This window comes from Macrobrachium nipponense, chromosome 18 (genome assembly GCF_015104395.2).
Source record: "Macrobrachium nipponense isolate FS-2020 chromosome 18, ASM1510439v2, whole genome shotgun sequence".
Classification (NCBI taxonomy): Eukaryota; Metazoa; Arthropoda; class Malacostraca; order Decapoda; family Palaemonidae; genus Macrobrachium; species Macrobrachium nipponense.
Genome location: NC_087211.1, coordinates 53,628,870 through 53,647,189, shown reverse-complemented (window position 1 = coordinate 53,647,189; position 18,320 = coordinate 53,628,870). Strand labels below are relative to the sequence as shown.

General features: G+C 38.9%; 1 protein-coding gene across 5 annotated transcripts in view; it reads left to right on the top strand.

The window, feature by feature from the left end:
* Positions 1-18,320, top strand: part of LOC135197056 (RNA-binding protein 24-B-like) — a 117,465-nt gene that overhangs the window by 68,560 nt on the left and 30,585 nt on the right. For 3 of the 5 annotated variants that reach the window (XM_064223998.1, XM_064223995.1, XM_064223994.1), the window contains exons 3-4: positions 10,293-10,337; positions 10,550-10,604. In XM_064223998.1, coding sequence (XP_064080068.1) covers positions 10,293-10,337; positions 10,550-10,604 — 100 coding nt within the window. The remainder of the gene's footprint in view (positions 1-10,292; positions 10,338-10,549; positions 10,605-18,320) is intronic. The other 2 variants (XM_064223997.1, XM_064223996.1) reach the window with 1 other exon arrangement.

The following is an 18,320-nucleotide window of genomic DNA, read 5'->3' as shown; positions in this document are numbered from 1 at the left end:
TAGTATTTGTGAACGAGATGAATTATAGTTAAAGAAATAATAGTTTTTATAATGCGAATATTTCAGACCATAATGTCATAGAATTAACAGTTTTCATTCCAAAGCAAGTTGAAAATAGAGATAGGCAAGAAATGAAAAAAGTGGGAAGGATATGAAAATACAACTTCTACAGTAAAAATATAAAATGGTCAAAGAAATTAATGAAGAATTAAACAAAGATTGGGATACATTTTTCGTAAGTGATGAACATAAGGGTAAAATACGGAGATATTATATAAAATATTGAGAAAATAGTGGAAAAATATATACCGAAGAAGAAAAAGTAAACATCATTCATGCATACCAAGAGACAGAAGGATCTTATTTTTCCAGAAAATCAGAAAGTGGAAAAAAGGTCTTGCAAAAGAAAAAAATGCATGGGAAAAGTTTATAGAACTAAAAATGATGGTAAGATAGAAAAAATGCAGAACAAAAAGTTATACAATCAAAAGAAACAAAATGAAAACGGACTTGAAGAAAAAAACCCTATTAAATATCAAGCAAAACCCAAGCTATTATACTCATATGCGAAGAAGATGAATAAAAGAAGAATAGAAATAGGCCCTCTGAGAATTGAAGGGAGATTAACGAATGAAAAAAAAAAGGAAATTTGCAACATACTGGCATAACGATATAAGAGAGGAATTCACCCCCAGAATAGATAATGAAGATAATGATATAGTAAGTAAGGGATGAAAATATGTGAATATTTAGCTGACCATAGATATTAATGAAGCTGATATTGTGCAGGCTATTAATGAAATTGAAAAATGGAGTGCTGCTGCATGGGCCTGGATGGAATTCCTGCTATTTTGTTAAAGAAAGTAGTTCATTCTATCGCAAAAGCCACTTGCAATATTATTAAGACAAAGTGTTAGATACAGGCAAGATTTATGATGAGCACAAATTAGCATATATTACCCCCTACTTTCAAAAGTGGATCAAGACTAGAGGCAAGTAATTATAGGCCTGTGAGTCTAACATCACATATTATGAAAGTGTATGAAAGGGTAATGAAGAAAAATATTATGAAACATTTATTTAATACAAAATAATTTGTTTAATAAAGGACAACATGGTTTCGTACCCGAAAAAGTACACAAACCCAACTGTTAGTCCACCGTGAGAACATATTCAAAAATATGAAAAGCGAAATGAAACAGATGTGGTTTATTTAGACTTTGCAAAAGCTTTTGATAAAGTAGACCATAATATATTAGCGAAGAAAAATTAGAAAACACAATATCGTGGATAAAGTAGGAAGATGGTTAAAAGAATTTTTACACAACAGAAAACGATAGTTATTGCAAACGACGAGAAATCGGATGAAGTCAAGGTAATATCCGGTGTGCCGCAAGGTACGGTGTTAGCTGCAATACTGTTTGTTATTATATTGAAGACATAGACAATAATGTGAAGGATTCGGTAGTGAGTAGTTTCGCAGATGACACAAGAATAAGTAGTAGAAATTACTTGTGATGAAGATAGGAACGCTCTACAAAGAGACCTTAACAAAGTATATGATTGGGCAGAGGTAAATAGGATGGTATTTAACTCTGATAAATTTGAATCAATAATTATGGAGACAGAGAAAGAAAGCTATATGCATATAAGGGACCTAATAATGAGACCATCACAAATAAGAAGCAGTTTAAAGACCTTGGTGTGATGATGAATAGGAACATGTTATGCAATGATCAAATAGCAACTCTGTTGGCAAAATGTAAAGCAAAAATGGGAATGTGTTACGGCACTTCAAAACAAGAAAAGCTGAACACATGATTATGCTTTATAAAACATATGTTCGTAGTCCACTTGAATATTGCAATAGTGATATGGTACCCACACTATCAAAAGGATATTGCACAAATAGAGAGTGTACAAGGTCCTTTACAGCTAGTAGAAGAAGTTAAGGACCTAGACTACTGGGAAAGACTACAATTCTTAAAATTATATAGTCTAGAAAGGAGAAAGAGAACGCTACATGATAATTCAGGCATGGAAACAGATAGAAGGAATAGCAGAAAATATCATGGAACTAAAAATATCAGAAAGAGCAAGCAGAGGTAGATTAATAGTGCCCAAAACTATACCGAAAAATAGGAAAGCACACAGGACATTAAATCCACTACGCACCGCATCGATAATGCAGCGTCTATTCATGCGTTGCCAGCTCATCTGAGGAATATATCAGGAGTGAGCGTAGATGTGTTTAAGAATAAGCTCGACAAATATCTAAACTGCATCCCAGACCATCCAAGATTGGAAGATGCAAAATATACCGGAAGATGATACTAGCAAAAAACTCTGGTAGACATTAGAGGTGCCTCACACTGAGGGACCTGGGGGCGGAACCCGAACAAGATGTAAGGTCTGTAAGGTAAGGTAAGGTCTCTCTCTCTCCTCTCTCTGGTATTTGGCGTAATATAGATATATATATATATATATATATATATAGGATATATATATATAGTATATTAATATATATGATATATATATAGATATGCGCGAGAGAGAGAGAGGTAGACAGAGACCCATGTTTGATATATTCTTATCCTTCGTTAATGGATATTATATATATATATATATATATATATATATATATATATATATATATATATATATATATATATATATCCATTAATGAAGGATAAGAGAATATCAAATCATGGGTCTCTCTCTCTACCTCTTTCTCGCGCGCGCGCATGCGCGTCTTCTCGGTAAATATAGACGGTCACAAAAAAAAAAAAGAAAAAAAAAAAGGGAAAACTTCCTCTTGGGGGCACGCGCAGCTGTTGAGGAATAAAGTGTGCCTGAAGGCGAAGAGGGGAAACCGAGAGAGAGGGGAGGAGAGAAGAGGGGAAACGAGAGAGAGAGAGAGAGAGAGAGAGAGAGAGAGAGAGAGAGAGAGAATATACTTACACAATTATGATAAATACACGGATGTGTAGATAAAGAAGTAACGGTTACCAAACGGGACGATATATATTTGGGCACAAAGTGATGAGAGAGAGAGAGAGAGGAGAGAGAGAGAGAGAGAGAGAGAGAGAGAGAAGAGAGAGGGTCACCGAGGAGGAGAAGATTGACATAAAAAAAAAAGGTCTCTGATGATCTCTCCCGCATTCTTGATTCTATCTGCGGAGAGAGAGAGAGAGAGAGAGAGAGAGAGAGAGAGAGAGACCTTGTGGATGTGTTGAAAACAGACTACGTGATAAACCTTGAGAGATGTAGCGGGGTAATGGGGGCCAGAAGGTTTAAAGATTCTTTCCCAGATACAACTAGAATCAAGGAAGAAGGCTTCCTGTTCGCAATGATGAGCCGTAACAAAGACGCGCTGGCAGTAATTAGTATATGCACCTAGGGGCTCATTCGAAAATGTGGCATGTTTGTTTTACCCCCCAAAAAAACAAATGACAGGGGAAGGAAAGGGGTAGAATCTCGGAGGTTTGGGATAGTCGAACATTGGACTTTCTTATTAAAAAAGAAGAGGGGAGGAGGAGGGAGGAGGGTTGGAGGAGGAGGAGAGGAGGAGTAGGAGGAGGAGGAGGAGGAGGAGGAGGAGGACATTGCAAGGGTTAACATTTTGAACCATAACTGGAAAGGAGACTGATTGTAGTACTTTTCATCCTTTAGAAACCCAAACTTTGAATTATTTTTAGTTAGGGGAGGGGGGGTGGATGGGGTGATCCCAGCAACTTTACTGTTGACTGCATTTTGGGAGGGAAGAAAATTAGACGTAGAATATTGAACCTGGCATTAAGGATTTCGCGAGACAAGAATTCTTGCGCGAAATGTCGACGACACTTTTGACCAGAATAAATAAGTGAATATTCGGTTAGCTTCAATTGCTGTGAATTAAGACGAGCAGGCGAAAGTTATTCAAATGGATTGGCGCAGGTGCGAAGGTGGGTAGTATTTTGAGAGAGAGAGAGAGAGAGAGAGAGAGAGAGAGTCGAGTTCTTGCAAGCAGTCACCCAATTTGCTTTGATCTTTAACGATGACTGTTTTTAGATTTTTTTTCAAATGAACGTTTCCCGGGCGTCTTCGTTCAGCCTCTGATGTGTTTTGTGTTGTTGAGAGAACGCATCCAGTCTTGGATCACCTCCTGGGGTCTTGATCATGTGCGCCTGACTCGGGATCAGATTACCTCCTCCTCCTCCTCCTCCTCCTCCTCTTCCTCTCCCCTCGCTTCTAACTCCTCTTGTCTTCTGCCCAACTCTCTCTCTCTCTCTCTCTCTCTCTCTCTATCATAATAGTGTTGCCATATTCTCTCTCTCATCTGTAATAGTGTTGGTATCTCTCTCTCTCTCTCTCTCTCTCTCCTCTCTCTCTCTCTCTCTCCAGAGGAGCGTTCGTATACGCATCTCCCCGTGGGGCCTAGAACCCGGCGCCCTTGGGGACATTAGTACCCTCCTCGAGGGTAAGTTCGGAGGTCAAGAGAGTGACACTGACTGTCTGTATGGGAGCTAAAGAGAGAGAGCCACTCTCTCTCTCTCTCTCTCTCTCTCTCTCTCTCTCTCTCTCTTCTCGAGAAGAGAGAGAGAGAGAGAAAAAAAAAATGCCTACACTATGTGATAAATTTACGGAAGTGAATATATAGAAATAACGGACAGAGAGAGAGAGAGAGAGAGAGAGAGAGAGAGAGAGAGAGAGAGCGCACAACACAAATAAAATAAATGCACAGAATTGGAGATAGAAATAACGGAGAGAGAGAGAGAGAGAGAGAGAGAGAGAGAGAGAGAGAGAGAGAGAGAGAGAGAGAGAGATTTACAACCGAGGCCATAAACAACTCTCGGTGGCTGACGAGTTAAGAGGGAAGGAGGCGACTGGTATATAATATCTAGGTAGTCATTCCAAGAGATTCGACTCGCGTGCCCTTTTGTTTGTTTGTTTGTTTGTTCTGCCCTTCGAGTTTTTTCCTTCTGCTTAAAACTCCTGCCAAATGACGCCCTCCCCCTCCCCCTTCCCCCCTCCTCCTTCCCCTCCCTTTCCCGCCTTCATTTCATCACCATTGATGAATGACGTACTTCGATTTTGAAGACTTGACGGAAGAGAACGAAATTCATAATAGGTAGTAGTATATATATATATATATTATATATATATATATATGTATAGATTATATATATGATATATATATGTATATCTATATCTATCTGTATCTATATATATATATATATATATATTATATATATATATGTATGTAGTTATATGTATTATAATATTAATATTGTCATATCACATTACCGTGATTCATATACATAGATCGAGCTACAATGTCCTTTAATATCTAATTCGCTCTACCTCGAATTAATATATTTTCATATATGCTTAACCGAAGGGGAAGATTAGGCGATAATAGAATTCTGTTATCGCCTGATAAAAATTCCCCTTCGGTTAAGCATATATGAAAATATATTAATTCCGAGGTCGAGTGAATTAGATATTAAAGGACGTTTGTAGCTCGATGTATGTATATGAATCACGGTAATGTATATGACTTATATATATATATATATATATATATATATATATATATATATATATATATAATATAATATATATATATATATATATATATATATTTATATAAACAATCCTCATCGCTACATTCAACCTTTGATAAATTGCTGGAAGAATAGAAATGAGATACGGCATGTATGTATGTATATATAAATTGGTACCTATATATTATAAAGTAAATACGTACATACATACATACATGTTTGTGCGTGCAGTGTGCACAACACATGTAGTTAAGTAGCCAATACGCACGTGTTTTTATTTATTCTTATTTGCTATATTTACAAGGTCATCAATCAAAGAAGTAACTCTAGACAAGAAACATCTGCCGCTGAAGACATGACCGATGTTTGTTGTATAATGACAGATCTTTAAAACGACTGAGGTTGGAGGGCTGCAAATTGGTATGTTGATCATCCACCCTTCAATCATCAAACAGACTAAATTGCAGCCCTCGAGCCTCTGTAGATTTTTTTTATTTAATGCTAAAGTTACCCGTGATCGTGCATCTGGCAACGCTCTAGGGCCAGGCCACCACCTGACTTTTGCTGAAAGTTTCATGGGCCGCGGGTCATACGACATTATACGCTGAACAGAAATCTCGATTGTGCCGACCCTTACTTCATATCATATTTCATCTTGAGCATCCTGCGAGTGACAGAATGCAGGTTGAATATAATGGTCAGCAAAATTTCATTCTCCCCCGTAGGTGGCTAGTGCCGTCAGTGCACCTCACGTGGTACACTGTAGGCATTACTTTGAGGGTCTTTGCAGCGTCCCACAGGCCCCGAGCTGCAACCTCTGTCATTCCTTTTACTGTAACACCGTTTATATTCTCTTTCATCTAGTTAGGCTCTACACTCCAAATCGTATTACGATCCAGTATTAAAGAGAGAGAGAGAGAGAGAGAGAGAGAGAGAGAGAGAGAGAGAGAGAGAGCCTTTTAGAGGTAAAACGCTGGTATAAGGATGGAAGGGCCCCCACTTGGCGTGGGAACATTGCCAAGCGCATTTTGCATTGTTTCCCTCCTCCGTCGGAACGAGAGAGGAGTCATCGTGTCGTGTTGTGTGTATTTCTGTCCTCCAGACACGTACTGCTGCCGATTCCTGTGGGTCGTAGCTCTCTCCGGTGGTGGGTTGTGCTGATTTCTGTGGGTCGTAGCTCTTCGCGTTAGCCTCTGATTTCTGTGGGTCGTAGCTCTTCGCGTTAGCCTCTGATTTCTGTGGGTCGTAGCTCTTCGCGTTAGCCTCTGATTTCTGTGGGTCGTAGCTCTCCTTGTTCACTTCTGATTTCTGTGGGTCGTAGCTCTCCTTGTCAACGTCTGATTTCTGTGGTCGTAGCTCTCCTTTGTTCACTTCTGATTTCTGTGGGTCGTAGCTCTCCTTGTCAACGTCTGATTTCTGTGGGTCGTAGCTCTCCTTGTTCACTTCTGATTTCTGTGGGTCGTAGCTCTCCCTTTTCACTTTTGATTTCCGTGGGTCGTAGCTCTCCTTGTTCACTTCGTAACACTGCTGTGGCTGCATTTATTGCCAGTCTCTTTGAGACTTCGTCCTCCGTAATGCAACCCTTCGTTAACCTTTCGTTAATCGTGTAATTAATAATTTGAAGAATACGTGAATACCCTTCTGCGATTTCGTAATCGACAGTACACCCGAACACTTTGGATAACGGCTGTTTTTATTATATAATATTTTTCACAGTTAAAAATGGCTATTGACGAAGACTGTGTTACGGTACAAAGTGAAGGTGACGATAGTGGTAAGAGTTAAGATTTTGCGTTGTGCCAAGTGACGGTTACGTGGCACCAAGATGCCAGCAGGTAGAGAGAGAGAGAGAGAGAGAGAGAGAGAGAGAGAGAGAGAGAGAGAGGAGAGAGAGAGAGAGGTGGTTGGATTAGGTAGGTAGAGGGATAGAGAGAAAGAGGCGAAAGACGGAATTGATTGGAGAGAGAGAGAGAGAAAGAGAGAGATTGAAGAGGGAAGGCGGAAGATGGGATTGGATTAGGTATAGAGAGAGAAAGAGGAAGATGGGGTTGAATGAGAGAGAGAGAGAGAGAGAGAGAGAGAAGAGGTGGTGAGGGGATAGGTCGGGGGCTTCGATTTTGTGAGCGTTGACGTCCGCGTGGGCGAGACTGGCTCCTCCCGAGTGCCAACTGGATGTCACCCGGTGCCAATTTCATGGATGTGTCGCGCGGTTTCCCCCGGGGTGTAGGGGTACGTGGGAGTCCCTTTAAGATGTTTTGGTGGTCACTGCGCCCACGTATAGATCTCTGGGCTCTTCCTGCTCCCTGCCCTTTTGCTCTCCTTCCAAAGAGCGCGGCCTGGTCTCGCTGTTCGTGCGTGGATGTTCCTCCGCCTGCGTTTGCGGAAATTCATTGGGATTTGCGAAAGTTGACATCCCCCCCCCCTTTTTTTTTTATGCTTTGTCTGCGTTGGTTTCCACGAAGGATTCCCCCCCCCCCCCCCCACCTTTATTTGGCATTTTTTTTTTTTTTTTTTTTTTTTTTTTTTTTTTTTTTTTTTTTTGCAACTGGATGTCCTTTGCCCGTATGGGTGTGATGCCATCAGTGCACCTCGTATGGTGCTCTTTAGGCATTATTTAATTAACTTCTTGCATTCCTTTTACTGCACCTCCGTTCGTATTGTCGGACTTTCATCTGACTTTGCATCCTCTGCAACAATTGTTCCATAGTGCAACTGCTTTGAGATTTTCTTTCTGTTACGTCTTTCAAACCTTCTCACCGGTTATTTTCATTTCAGCTCTGAATGACCTAATGGGTCCCAGCGCTTGGCATTTTGGCCTAAATTCTATTCTAGTATATTCTTGTGAAGGAGTTCTGTTTCCTTGTTCTGTTACCTTGTTATAGTATTTGTTTTAATAAATAGTGTACATTTCTCAGCAGCAGTGAGGCTACTATTCGGTTTACGGAAATAATTCATGTGTAAATGAACATAGTTTGTTTTCATATTGTAAGTTTATACCTTTGCAATACATTCGGGGCATAATATCCACTGAACTGAATGAATAAAGTTCATGTCTTCATGTATTTGTTTTTGTCTTGCAATATATTTGGTACATTTTGTTCACGAATAAGTCTGCGTCGCAGAACCAGATTATAGTCTTCACTGCAGAGATAAAATTTATTTAGCGCTTTTTTTTTTTTTTTTTTTTTTGTAAGCGCCTTTTATTAGCATATTCGAGCTACTTCCTAAACTGTTTTAAGAGTATCGTTTTTTAATTCTTTTTGCTTATGGTCGAAAAATTTTGTACTCTTTGTGCGCATAATTTTATTTTTTTTTTTATGTAAAAGAAAACTATTGAGATGGGTATTTGTCTGTCCGTCCGCACTTTTTCTGTCCGCCCTAAGATCTTAAAGATCGTAGAGAGCTGCATTTCGGTATGTTGATCTTCCACCCTCCAATCATCAAACTTACCAAATTGCAGCCCTTTAGCCTCAGTCGTTTTGATTTTATTTAAGGTCAAAGTTAGCCATTATCGTGCGTCTGTCAACGCTATTGGAGAGGCCGCTTCCGGTCTGTGGCCGAAAACTCCATGAGCCACGCTTTTACAGCATTATACACTACAGAAAACGCGAATGCGCTGGAGAAACTTTGGCACATTTTATTATTTTTTTTTTTTTATTATGCACAGTTTGACTCGCTGTCGGTTGGTTGGACCGAGTCAACATGTCAACACCAGACCTCTTAATCCTGTCAGTGATTTAGCCCATTGAATATTATGTAAAAGAGAGAGAGAGAGAGAGAGAGAGAGAGAGAGAGAGAGAGAGAGAGAGAGCGCACTAACTTGGGCAGTAAATAAAGCTCACCATAACTAAAATGTGAGAGCCCCGATAATATAGTTTTACTTTCATGTGCTCTCTCTCTCTCTCTCTCTCTCTCTCTCTCTCTCTCTCTCTCTCTCTCTCTCATGATTTAAGATTTTATAACACCACAAGATTCAGAATGTTTTCACAGCTGTTCACTTGTCAATTTTTTTTTTTTTTTTTTTTTTTTAACGTTCAATTCTGTCTGTCCTCTTTTCCTGTCTGTACTCAGTCTCGTATTCCTTCGCAATTTTCACTTAACGAGTGTTTGTCTTTTTTTTTTTTTTTTTTTTTTTTTTTTTTGTGTCGTCTTTTAGGTTTCCCGTATTTTTTTTTTGTCATTTTTTTTTAATATGCTCACTGTCTGTTCATGTTAAGATTTTTATGTCCTTTTCCCGTAAATTAGATATTGCGTATGATATGTCTGTCCCTTTTCCGTTTTTAAATATATTCTGTCTGTTCACGTCGAAGATTTTTCTGTCCTTTTTATTTGAATCACATTTGTTGTCTCTGTCTGTTGCGTGTGATCCTCCACAATTTTTATAAATTTCGTCATGTGTTTCTGTCTAGTTTTTTCTGTTCTTATTGTGTGTGTGTGAATGTGTGTGTGTGTGTGATGTGTGTGTGTATGTGTGTGTGTCTTCCCCTTAGCGTATAATCCTCGATACTATTATTTTACCGATTTGTCTTGATTGTGTCGTGTGTATATATATATATATATATATATATATATATATATATATATATATATATATATATACCTATATATATATATATATCTATATATATATATATATAATATAATATATATATATATTGTATTTTCTACCTTCTGTCGTTACTCTTCACTTGGATGTTTCCACCAATATAAATATTTACAATCTCCATTTTTCTTATTGGTCAAAAGATTGGGTCTACATGCGTGCGGCTACATGTAAAGGATACAATGATGGTAAATATAACTACATGTAATTTAAGTAAATCCCTATGTATATATATATATATATTTATATGTATATAATTACTTAGTTTAGTACAACAGCTTTGCATATCAGATCAGTCGATAGCCAATTCCATTTCCTCTTTGTTGTGTTGAATAAAGTATATTATTTTTTTTAATTTATTTATTTATATCTGTGTCTAATCATTGGTGCATCGTTACAGGCATTCCAATAGCCGGGGTGACCCGGTACCCAACTGTTTTACCCGGGCAGTATGGGTGAGTACAAATCAGTTTTTTTGATGTTCATATATTTTTATTACATTTTGATGCTTTAAAGGTAGCTAAAGCCTATTTATATTTTTATTGTTCTACGTTAATGCAAACTCACATTGTATAATGCGTATAACCATACATATATATAATGTATGTATGTATGTATGTATGTATGTATGTATGTATGTATGTGTATAGGCATATATAATTTATATATATATATATATATATGTATATATATATATATATATATATATATATATATATATATATATATATATATATATATATACGTATATATATATGTGTGTGTGTGTGTGTGTGTGTGTAATATATTATATCTCGAAACTTCAGTCGCTGTTAAATAACATCGTACTGTATTGTAGAAACACTGGCCAGAGATAAATACGTACGAACTTAGTTAACTTGTTGACTGATAAGATAGTTTTGATAACTTTTTGTGTGTGGGTTTTCGAATCGTTGTCCAAAGACATTTTTGTCCTTTGAACAGCGTTGTAACTATGTCTGTCTGTTAGGCTGTCTGTCTGTTCCTTTCCTGTTCGTTTACTGTTCAGTTCTCCACGTGGTGCGAGGCTGCGACCCTCCCCACCTTTACGAAAAGTAATTGTTCGAATTCCGTTTGAGAATGTTGCGTTATGTCACGTTCCTGCTAAGTTTATTATGTTAACCCGTTCTGTGTCTTGTTTGGTTGGTGGTCAATCGAAATTTGAGGGTCTCAAAGGAGATAGGCCAATTCTCATTTTAATAATAATAATAATAATAATAATAATAATAATAATAATAATAATAATAATATCACACTATAAATATCACCCAGTCGAATTGGAGGACTGTGATAGAGCAAAAAAAAAATATTATGTATATGTGAATATAATAGTTATATTAATGATAATTATATATATTATATTACATATTATGCATACGTATGTGAAATAATAATGATGATGATGATGATGATGAATAGAATTATTAGTGTTTTGTGTGTGTATATGTATTGGGGGGGAGGGGTAAGGGGTTTCTTGGGAGCCCCGAAATGAGAACACACAAATAAAGGTTTCACTGTTACTGTCGAGTGGCAGATCAGATAAGATTAGGAACCGCCCGAAAAGAAAAATTATATATGAAGACAAATTATTTTCGAATGGGAAATAATCAGCTGCTTAGCGGACTCCATTGGCTACTGATACTCTCTCTCTCTCTCTCTCTCTCTCTCTCTCTCTCTCTCTCTTACAATAAGAAAGGGCATGAATAGATTAGAAGGGGTACAAGCAAGAGCACAAAGTTAATTCCATCCATCAAGTAAATAGGTTACCAAAGACGACTAGAGAGCCTGAACATGTATGGCTTAGAAATACGACGACTGCGAGGACAGCTAATAGAAGCATTCAAAATACAAGAGGCATAACAAAAGTAGACGGTAACCTCTTCACATTAAACGAAAACCAGACAAGAAATAATGGATTGAAACTAGAACTGAAGAGATACAACACGTCCTATTGTGGGAACTAACTCGCATACAAGATATGTGACACATGGAATAAACTGCCACCAGAAAGAAGTTGTAAACACCAGCAGTGTGGAAGAGTTTAAAAGAAAGCTAGACAGAATCATTAGGAGAGACACTGTGAATGAGCAGTGAAAACCGCTCCTAGAGACAAGTGAGCACAAGATGTCTCCTCGGATGGACTAAAATAGTAAGTCTTTGAGACGTCCCAATCCTTGTAAGTTCCTTGTAACTCTTTATTCCCTATAGTCTGGTCAGATCTTCGTCTATATAAGTAAGCTCTCTCTCTCTCTCTCTCTCTCTCTCTCTCTCTCTCTCTCTCTCTCTCCTCTCTCTCTCTCTGTCAGACCTCATTGTGGATTGATGATGGTCATGGGGCCGTTGATTTTGGCAGAGGCATCAAGCTTGATGAGCAGTAGGTTGAAAGCAAGAGATCATTTGAAGGAAAAAATGGCTGTGGAAATTCCTGAAGTGTCTTTGCTAAGCATGTCTCTTTGTTTGTCTCTCTGCTTGTTTTAGCGTGGTTTTATGCTCACGCAGAGACCTCCTCTCTCTCTCTCTCTCTCTCTCTCTCTCTCTCTCTCTCTCTCAGCGCCTCAGTGGCGTGACCGGTATGGTCTTGACCTGCCACCTCGGTGGCCACGAGTTCGATTCTCGGGCACTCCATTGACGGGTTAGAGATGTGTATTTCTAGTGATAAAAGTTCGCTCTCGACGTGGTTCGGAAGTCACGTAAAAGCCGTTGGTCCCGTTGCTGCATTACCAACCGGTTCCGGGCAGTAAAAACACCATCAATCTCTTCTCTCTCTCTCTCTCTCTCTCTCTCTCTACGTATGTTCCTCAACTATGTGTTACTTTTTTCAAGTAGAACTTTTTCGAACTACAGGCTGCCACATTTACCTTTTATTATCACAGTTCCCTTTTTTTGTTTATTACTTATTCTCCTATTTATTCTCCAGTTTACTGTCATTTCAATGTCCTCTTTCGTACGTCTCCGTAGATTGTACAGACAACAATAACATTTTTTTTTTTTTTTTTTTTTTTTTTTGACTGAAGATGAACCCAGGGAAGGGTTCGAAAGCTTTTTGTAAAATCTTAAAAATGATACACGGATTCCTAACACTTTGTATTATTGTGGACCCTTTAGAACAAAATAACAACATTATAAAAAATGAGTGTAAGAAAGTATAAAAAAATGATTGTAAGAAACTGGTGGCAACCTGGTAGTGGAGCAACCTAGTGGTAGCTTTACCCAGAAAGATGCTCCGCGGAGCCTATACGTCACGGAGTCGAATTGGAGGGGCATGTCTTCGTGGACTCCTCGGGATCGAGGACATGACTCGGCAGCATGTGTGTGTCTGTGTGCTATAGCGTCGTCGGCTCGTCCGTGTCACCTCTCCTGCCGGAGAGGAATATGCCTTCGGTTTCACGTCTTTTAAGACGCTGATTTCGAAATGGCACTAATATACTCTGACGAAGTATGTCTATATGATGGTTAGAATAAAAAAGAAAAAAATAGGTGACCTTTCAGTTAATTTAGGGGTATGCTGGCAGGATTAGATTTAGGGGTATGCCTGCAGGATTAGATTTAGGGGTATGGCTGCAGGATTAGATTTAGTGCTATGCATGCCTGCAGAATTTTAGGGGTATGCTTGCAGGATTAGATTTATGGGTATGCCTGCAGGATTAGATTTGGGGGTATGCCTGCAGCATTAAATTTATGGGTATGCTTGCAGCATTATATTTAGGGGTATGCCTGCAGGATTAAATTTATGGGTATGCCTGCAGAATGCTTTAAATGTAAACGGCGATCTTTAGAGTATATGCAAGGTTATACCCATTGGATATTTTCCAATGTAAATGGAGCCTCTCTCTCTCTCTCTCTCTCTCTCTCTCTCTCTCTCTCTCTCTCTCTCTCTCTCTCTCTCTCTCTCTCTCTCTCCAGTCTTGTTTCTTCAGCCTTATTTGAATCTATAACTGGTGTTTCTGTTTGATTACCCAGCGATTTGAAATATTGAAAAGTCAGTCAAATTATTATTATTATTATTATTATTATTATTATTATTATTATTATTATTATTATTGGAGGATGTAAAAGGGTTCAACTAAGCCGTAAGCCACACCTGTAGACTACCGTTTAGAAATAAAATAAGAGTCGAGAGTAAAAGTGAAAAATCAGAGCGTGTAAATGCTCCATCACGAAGTCCTTTGAGAAAGAAGCCTGTAATTCAAGACAATAAAAACGATATGGAAGTTCAGAAAGTCCGGACTTTGGTCCGTATCACGCGGCCTTATGCAAATGAAAGGGAACTTTGCCTTTCTTTAGCGTTTCTCTATCATGCGCCTTTTTTTTTTATTATTATTATAGCAAAGGAAAGTGACGCAGCACTCGAGTGACTGAGAAGTGGGGGATATATTCTGAGCCTTTTGATGAAACTATACATTTATACCTCAACACTTCCTAGTATACATTTGTGCATCAACACTTACTTAGATTATATTAATAAGAGTCCGCGCATGCGCGTCGAAGCAGGGTATGTCCTTTGTAACCGGTGACCTTAGTAGTCACACGCAGATATCTTCACAGTTCTAAGCGGTATAGAAGTGCTTGCTTAGTTATGAGCGTGCGTGCGCGCGTCCAAGCAACTCAAGTATACCTATTTATATACATTTTTGTTACTTCGAAATTTATACGACGAAGGGGATGGATGAAAAACCGAAAGTGAATAGGCGACTATAGCAATAAGTGATACACGGGCTGTTGGTAAGTGTTGGCACTGCCCAAGACGAGGCCTTGAGGGTATGCCAGCTCTGTGGCACTCGCTGGGATTAGGGGAAGAATAAGAATGAGAGAGAGAGAGAGAGAGAATATGGTAGTTCAGTGAGGTGAAATTACAGCGGTCTCTCTTCTCTCTCTCTCATATTTATATATATGTTATACAAATGGCTGAAAGCATCGAGCGATGCAGTTGCTGGCCGTAACCTCTCTCTCCTCGCTCTCTCTAAAAATCTCTCTCTCCCCAACCCAATCTTACCCACCCAACCCCTGTCGTAACCCCCCCCATCGAAAGAGGAGCAGTTGCTATCACATGCATCTCACCACCGACGAGAAATGATACTCTCTGTGACCAGTGCCAAGGTGACGGACGTTGGTGTTCGTCTGAAGGTGGCAATTTTTTTTTTTTTATTTCATTTATAAATATAACCGATAGCGATTATCATCATCATCGGCAGCTGATAGGAGGAGGAGGACGAGTAGTAGTAGTATAGTAGTAGTCTGCCGTCGCTTTATTGTCCTATAGCGTCTTGTATATATAGGGGAATAAAGGGCCATTGATGTAAAAGATATACTACATACATAAAGCATTTGGGGGCTGTTACGTTGATGGAGGGGAGATAAGGCTGGTAATGATACGTTATTGATTAATGCTCCTCGTTTAGCGTAATCTCTCTCTCTCTCTCTCTCTCTCTCTCTCTCTCTCTCTCTCTCTCTCTCTCTCTTGAATTCCCGGTTCAGGCACAGAATGTGCGGTTTTTGACTTCATCCTCAACAAGTAAATAAATAGATAAATAAATAAAATTAAGTCAAATGATTGCAACGGCCAGTTTTGAATGCTTGAATTCCGAGATTTCAGTTGGGTGCAAATGGAATTCATTGCAGGTTCGGTTTGAGCACCGCCACCTCTAAAGCCATTAGCTTCGGCGGGTGTTTCATCGTCCTTTTGCCAGTCAGAAGAGGCGGTAATATAAGAGAGGACCGAGGCTGGACGTTACGTACCGTTCCCGAATTTCGGACCTAGGTACCCTCAGTATTTGTACTCGAAGAAGGATCCATAGGTAAATAGCTGTACACGTACTGGAACATAGAGGAGATAGCAACCGAGTGATTTTTACTAATTATTATTATTATTATTATTATTATTATTATTATTATTATTATTATTATTATTATTATATGGGGTTCGTTAGGAAGAATTAAGAGGAAGTATAAAGGGTAACATAGAAAGATCTCACTTATTCAAAAAGAAAAAAAAAAGTAAATTTAGAAATAGGTAAAAACGTATTAAAACGCAAGGAGAATTGAATTAGGGTATAGGAATGCATTGCATCTTCGCTTGAATGTCTGAAGTTGCAATTGCACGGCTTCATCCTCAGGGAGGCTCTTCCACAGTGTAAGGAGCAAAGGACCTCTGGAACTGAGAAGGTCGACAACGAGGAAGCACATTTATGCCATATTGGTGCTGCAGTTCAACGAATCTTATGCCATATTGGTGCTGCAGTTCAACGAATCTGGTTGCTCTCAGGGATCAGTTGTGAATGTGAAGGATCTCTGTTTGAAATACAACTAAGATAAATTTAAAAAAAAACACTGCTACACATACATAGATTAGTGTATTTTAAGTCGGATAATCAGAGCATACAGTATGACAATGTATTTGGTGTATACGGTATCAAAGAATGTTGTAGCACATTTGGTGTAGGCTTCCGAATTGCCTACCATCACACAATCACGATGCAGAAAATGCTGTTTGGGATTTGTGCGATCCGAGGAGCATTCTCTCTCTCTCTCTCTCTCTCTCTCTCTCTCTCTCTCAGCTGATCATGCGGCTATACTGTTGGGCAAATTTAGCAGCAGTCTTTTGTCGAGAGCTCAGTGCTACGAGACATCTTATACCCGGTCGTATGCCGATTGAAGAAGAAGAAGAATTTTTTTTATTTCCTTTTCTCCTCTGGGTCGTCTTTTGTTTGGCTCTTAAGGCTAGGCGCATTTTATTGCGTAGGATCGTCGGCATAACTCCCGACAAAAGGCATCCGCACTTATGTCGTATATTTGTGCGTGTGTGTGTTTTTTTAAACAGTATAGCAATTTGGCAGCCGGTGTCTTTTCCACGTGTTTTAGGATCTTTACCGGTGTGAGTCGTGGTCATTATAGTTTTTTTTTCTTCCCGTATTTCAATTTAGCCATTTTTTTCTTATTTTTTCCCCCCCACCGTTTTTGAGATGTAATTTCGCCTAATTTTCACCATGTATTTTTTTTGGCGCTAGAGTTTTTCCCCAAAGTTTTGTCTTTGCAAATTCTCTCTCTCTCTCTCTCTCTCTCTCTCTCTCTCTCTCTCTCTCTCTCAAATTACCTCGTTCACGGTCACCAATTACCGCTTGAATCAGGCTGTTGCGTTATGTTACAAGTGCCCCTTAGGGCTTGGTCCTTGAAGAGACAGGCGTTATAGCTCTGGAGATGTCATCTCTCTGGGTAATGACAAAGGCTTCGAGATATATTTTGGTAATATTAAATACATTTGACGTGTCATTTTCGTAATTTTATAGGGTGATATACACAGATTTCTATATGTATTTATAAGTAATACATGTATAATCTATATATGTATATATGTATTTTGCTATCGGCCTTGTTTACATAATTTGAAGAGAGAGAGAGAGAGAGAGAGAGAGAGAGAGAGAGAGAGAGAGAGAGAGAGAGAGGAATTTCATTATGCTTGATTTAAAGTGTTTTGACAACGGTATCCGAGCGAGGCGGACGTGATTCGTATTTATGCCGTGTATAATAATGCATTCTCGCAAATCGCCTTCCCCAAGGACGCGGCAGCCATTAATCAGATTTGAGCTTTTGCCCGTCCCCATTTCCTGATTTTAGAAGTGGAAATCTTGTGTGGAAGGGGGAAGGGGAGGTCTGAACGCGCGTTCAAGTCCCCTTCGCTCAGCGAATTCGTCTTGGATCATGAAGGAGAGGGAATATACTCCTAATCGTCTGAGCGATCTCATTGGCTGACGTGCTAGGTTTACATTGGCCGGGGGCTCCCATTGGTCGATAGAGGGCGGAGATCGACGCTCTGGTTGGCTGGGATGCTTTCCGAGCCAGATCAATCGCCTGCTGCGATTGGTCAGCCGCGTCGAGCTAAAATGCTCTGATTTTACTCTCATTTAAGCCCTTCCTTTTTGTGATTTATTTATTTATTTATTTATTTATTTATTTTTTACTCTTCTTTTGCGTTTGACTCCGTTAGAAATGCGGTTTGGGATTAGCTACTGAATATTTTATTCCAGTCTCTATTTATTCATTTATATTCCGACGTTTGTCACTTATGGTTGGTTTATTGCTGATTTATTATAGTGATAACGGTAATTGCAACAGTGATAATAATCAGTCCACGTGGATTATTCCATTCGAATAATAAT